The 4,973-nt window shown below is 64.1% G+C and overlaps 1 protein-coding gene across 1 annotated transcript; it reads right to left on the reverse strand.

Moving 5' to 3' along the window:
• Positions 1-275: 275 nt before the first annotated feature.
• C24H14orf180 (chromosome 24 C14orf180 homolog) lies at positions 276-4,755 on the reverse strand. The gene is made up of 4 exons (XM_087447739.1): positions 4,645-4,755; positions 2,896-3,025; positions 960-995; positions 276-481 (listed from the first exon to the last, which is right to left on the reverse strand). Exons 1-4 carry the CDS (start codon positions 4,753-4,755, stop codon positions 276-278), a joined length of 483 nt encoding a protein of 160 aa, XP_087303865.1.
• Positions 4,756-4,973: the final 218 nt, after the last annotated feature.

Genomic DNA, 4,973 nt, shown 5'->3' on the forward strand with positions numbered 1-4,973 from the left:
CGATTTTTAGTAGCGGAATCCTTTTTCTAATAAAACCTCACAGTGGACGGCAATGTGTGACACGGGGAGGGCCCCCTGAGTGGAGTGGGCTGCGGCACCCCGTGTCTGATTTCCAGCCCTGGGCCCCCTTTCCCAGTCGGCCCCGCCTGCAGCCCCTCTGTCTCCGGGTTCGCCCTGTGCTGCTCCAGAGCCGTCTCCCTGCACAGCCCTGCCTGCCAGGGGCCGCCGGGGGGTGGAGGTGAGGGTCAGCCTTCCAGCTGCTGGCCGCCCGCCCGTCAGAGCCTCAGGAGGCAGCGCCAGCAGGTGACGGCCGCGTGTCGCAGGCGCAGGACGAGGACGAGGAGCCGGGCGTGGAGGTCCTGGAGGGCCAGCGCGACGGGCTTGGCGCGGCCGCAGTAGAGGCCGAGCACCAGCACCAGCAGGGCGCACACGGACAGCCGCAGGAGCAGGGAGCCGCCGCGGCCCCGGCGCCGGCCGGGCGCTGGGGGTCAGAGGGGCCCGGGTGAGTCCCGGCCCGCAGGCCTAACCCCCTCAGTGAGGACCCCATGGGGATCCCTCCCCCCTGCGCGGCTGGCGGGGAGGCTGCGAGGAGAGCAGGGCTCAGCGGATGGCGGCACCGCGGCTCTGCCCGTGGGGCGGGGTCCCTGGGCCGACTCCCACGCTCCCCGCCCCTGCCTGGGGCCTCTGCCAGCGCTGCATGGCCTCCTTGTGACGGGCCCTGCCCCTGGTACCCTCCCTCAGGGAAGGTGTATGGAGAGGCGATCGCACCCCAGAGGGGGACTGCTGCCCACCTGCAAGCATCAGGGACCCCCGACTGAGGGAGTGGCCCTGCTGGGTGGGGGGCCCTGTTGGAGCTGATGGGGGGGTACGAGGGTGGCCTGGGGCTGGGGCCCACCCAGGCACTGCGTGTGGGTTGGGGGTGAGGGCCCCTGGGGGAGGTGGGGGAGCTCAGAACTTACCCTTGGTGGTGGCGGTGGGCTCCCTTCTGGCGATGTCTGGAAGGAGAGCTGAGAGTGGGCTGGAGCCATGAGGGCTCCCCGCTCAGGGAGCACATGGCTTCAGCCTGCCAGGCACCCCCAGAGCCTCTCATCTCACCCCCGCCCACTCAACGGACCCTGAGACGGGGCGTGTCAGATACAGCTCCCACAGGGTCCTGACCAGGGCCAGGCCGTCCACACCTGCCCTGGCTGGTCAGTTGGCCTGGCGCCAACCAGTGGTCTGCGCCAGCTCGCTGCTTCAAGTTCAGACCGCCAGAATGCGGGGGCCAGGACACTGGGCGCTGCTGCAGGAGCCTGGGGTGAGCCTGTGGGAGGCGGCCTGTGGGAGGGGACTGCGGGGTGCTGGGCCCAGGCAGCGGGGGCTGGCACTTGGGGAGGGCCTGGGAGGACCCACGACTCCCGTCCCACCTGCCTAGCTCACTGGGGGACCCCAGAGCTCCCCTGGGCCGTCTGGGCCCTGATTCTCCATCTGCAGATGTCTTCTTCCAGGGCTGTTCGGAAGCTCCTGGCTGGGGGAGGGAGGAGCAGTTGAGGGGCCTGCGGGAGGCACTGGCCATCAAGAGAGGAGTTGGGTGAGGCCTGGACCCCATGGTTACCATGGGCCATCAAGGGAGATGCTACCACGGTTTAGGGCAGAGAGTTTTATCCACAACTCGGCAGGACTCGGGAAGCACCTCTCGGGGTGCTGTGGCAGGCAGAATCTAAGATACCCCCACAATTCTGCCCCTACTGTGTCCTCGCCTTTGTGCAGTCTCCTCCCCCTAGTATGGGGGGCCTGTGACTTGAGTCTACCCCACAGAATATGGCAAAGGGGAAGGACTCTGCAGCTGTAACGAAAATCGCTAAGCAGTCTACTTTGAGTCCATCAAAAGGGAGATCATGTCAGGTGGGCCTGACCCAATCAGGCGAACTCATTAAAAAAGAGGGTCTGGGGGCCGGCCCGGTGGTGCAAGTGGTTAAGTGTGCGTGCTCTGCTGCGGCGGCCAGGGGTTCGCTGGTTCGGATCCTGCGAAAGCAGTGATGCACTGCTTGTCAAGCCATGCTGTGGTGGTGTCCCGTATAAAGTAGAGGAAGATGGGCATGGATGTTAGCCCAGGGCCGGTCTTCCTCAGCAAAAAAAGAAAAAAAAAAGAGGAGGATTGGCAGATGTTAGCTCAGGGCTGGTCTTCCTCACAAAAAAAATAAAAAAAGAGGGTCTGGAGGTCAGAGAGAGTCTGCCACTCGCCTCGAAGGTGCAGCTGTGTGAGTTCTACAGCTGCAAGGAAATGAACTCTGCAAATAACCTTGTGAGCTTGGAATGGGGCCCCGAGCCTCAGATGAGGCCCAGCCCTGGCTGACACCTTGGTGGCAGCCTTGTGAGACTCTGAGCAGAGGACCAGTGATGCCATGCCCAGACCCTTGACCCCTGGGATTGCTGAGATAATAATGTGGGTCACTGGAACCTTAGTTTGTGGTGATTTGTTACATGGCATAGCTAGCTGATAGCCATGGGCAGGGCGGGGACAGGGATGAGGTGGACCAGGGAGGGGAGGGCAGGTGGTGGTGAGCGGGCTGGGGATAGAGCAACACCAGGCCCCAGGGGCTGGGAGAACTTGGGAGGGGGCAGTGCAGGAGGAGAGTATGGGAGGGGCGGAGGGGCAGTGAGAGCTTTAAGAGTGCTCAACAGGAGAACGGGTGGGCATTAGGAAGGATTGGGACCACTCTGGTTATATTTTTCCTGCCAGTTGCTGTCGGTTGACTGTCACTATCTAGACTGACCCCACAGGCCCAGGTTTTGTTAGGGTTACGCCTGTGACAAGAGGACAGGTGACCGTGGTCCTTCCAGACCCTCCGTGAGGTCCTAGGACACGATGTCCCCCCTCCCCGGCTCCAGACTGGCTTGCCACGCCCCTCTTACAGTGGATGGTCACCTCCAGGGGCTCGTGGAACCGCACGTGCCTCGAGGTCCTCTGTGGCTCGGCCCCGCCACTGCAGCGTCCCGGCGGGCTTCGTCTCAGGATGGAGGGAGGGCACTTCCTGTCGCCCTCCTGAGGCGGAGCGGGGAGCAGAGGGAAGCAGGCAGAGATGAGCTCTCCCGCTTGGCCCTCAGGAGGCTGGTGACAGGCTGCTCCGGCCAGGATCCCCACCGCCTCCTCTGGGTTTGTGCAGAGGGACGCGCTGTGGGGGACCACACAGGGGTGTGGAGACCCCCTGTGGACCTGCCCTCGGCCCCCAGCCCCAGCCTGGTTAACTGACCCCCGGGGCCGCCCCCAAGTGGCGAGGGCTGGAACAAAGCCACCAGGACTTGTCATGATCAGATGGCGGTGTTAGCGGTGCCATGGACGTGGTCAGTGACCTCGCAGGCCCGTGTCTCCTGCCCAGGCTCTGTCCCCCACTGATCCCGACGGGGTCCGTAATAATTTTCACATCAATAATAATGACGATGACGATGGTAATTGCTGACGTCTGCTGAGGGCTGTCTTCATGCCGACCCGCACGTACGAAACCTCAGCGAGTCTTGGCACGCTCTGCCCAGGCTTCTCCTCTGAGCCGGGGCGGAGGCTGGGCCCCGAGCAGGCCCTGTCCGAGGCCAGCGCCCAGCAGCACCACTCTGGAGCCCGCCTTGTGTGCCCAGCTGGTGTCACACACCAGGCCTCTGTCACTCACCGGGGATGAGGTGAGGGATCTGAGTGTGAGGCCACCAGGCTGGGAGGGACAGAGCCTGGACACACGTGCCCACCCAGGGGCCGCCCTCCCACCCACTCTGTGTTTGGAAGGTGGAGCCGGGAATAACCAGACCGCTCTGAGCCTCGGTGTCCCCGTCTGTAAAGTGGTGACAACAGGCTGCTCTGAGTGAGAACACCCTGTGAGCCGGGCTTTTCCTGAGACGGCTCTTGGCTGGCGGCAGCTGGCTGCACAGAGCCCGCCCCTGGCCCTCTGGGTGTGGCCATCCCACTGCTCCTGGGCTTTGGCTGAGCTCATGGCTGTCCCCTCCCCTCAGCTGGCACATCTGTGCCTGTGGCCTGCCCCGGCCTGGCAGCAAGCTCAGAGGCTAGGTCAGGATTTGGGGTCTGAAGTTGGGTCCCCACCTGCTCCTTGGAGAAGCCCCCGTTGTCTCCTTTGCCGTCCTGCCCCCTCCTCCCTCCCCCCTCCCCCCCATCCTGGTTCTGGACCTGTCCTAGCTGCATCCTGACGGCCTCCGGGTCCTCCTGTCTCCACCCCTCCCCACTCCAACACCCTCCTCCCTGGGCTGCCAGCGTGACCTTGCCGCAGAGACACCCGGACTTGCTGCTGCTCTGCTCCAGAGCCCTTCATGGCTCCCACTTCCTCCGCCTCCTCCCGCCGCCTCTCCCAGCCCCTTGGACTTCCTGGTCTGGCCCATCCCCCCACTTGCATGCTGGACCCCTACCCTCAGCCTTGGTCCAACGCCAAGCACCTCTGATCAAGCTGTGCCCCACCTGGGGACCTCTGACCCTGTCTGCCAGACCAAACCTTTAAAGTTCCACTCTGATTTCCCCTCCAGGTTTCCTAGGGCCAAGGACAGCTCAGGGCATGGGCAGGGATCCAGCCTCCCTGTTCTCTCTCCCTGCCCCGCCCCCAGCAGAAGCCCAGCTCGTGGAGCCGGGTGCACCAGGCCCTGGCACCCCGGGACCGGGGCCTGCCTTACCCTCCCCGCCCTGGGCAGCCATGTGCCCTGAGCGGCTGCCTCATCCTTGCTGGTCTGATGCTGCGTCTCCGGCCGGGAGTCGGGGCTCAGGGCTTGCGCTGCCGTCCTCATTTACGGGAACATGGTCCTGAGATGAGCACAGACATCGTTAATGCACAAGCAACACTCGCAGGAATAAAATAAAGGGAGAAAGTCTTCCCAGGAAGCCGAGCTGGCCTCCCGGCCTCCCGTCGGCCTCGCCCACAAGAGGATACGGCTTTCCCTGTGGTGCTCCCAGCACAAAGAAACCCTGCGTCCGCTGCTCAAAACCGCTCTTGTCAGCCACAAAA

Source organism: Ceratotherium simum, chromosome 24 (assembly GCF_057802395.1).
Source record: "Ceratotherium simum simum isolate JZ-2026a chromosome 24, ASM5780239v1, whole genome shotgun sequence".
In the NCBI taxonomy this organism is placed as follows: Eukaryota; Metazoa; Chordata; class Mammalia; order Perissodactyla; family Rhinocerotidae; genus Ceratotherium; species Ceratotherium simum.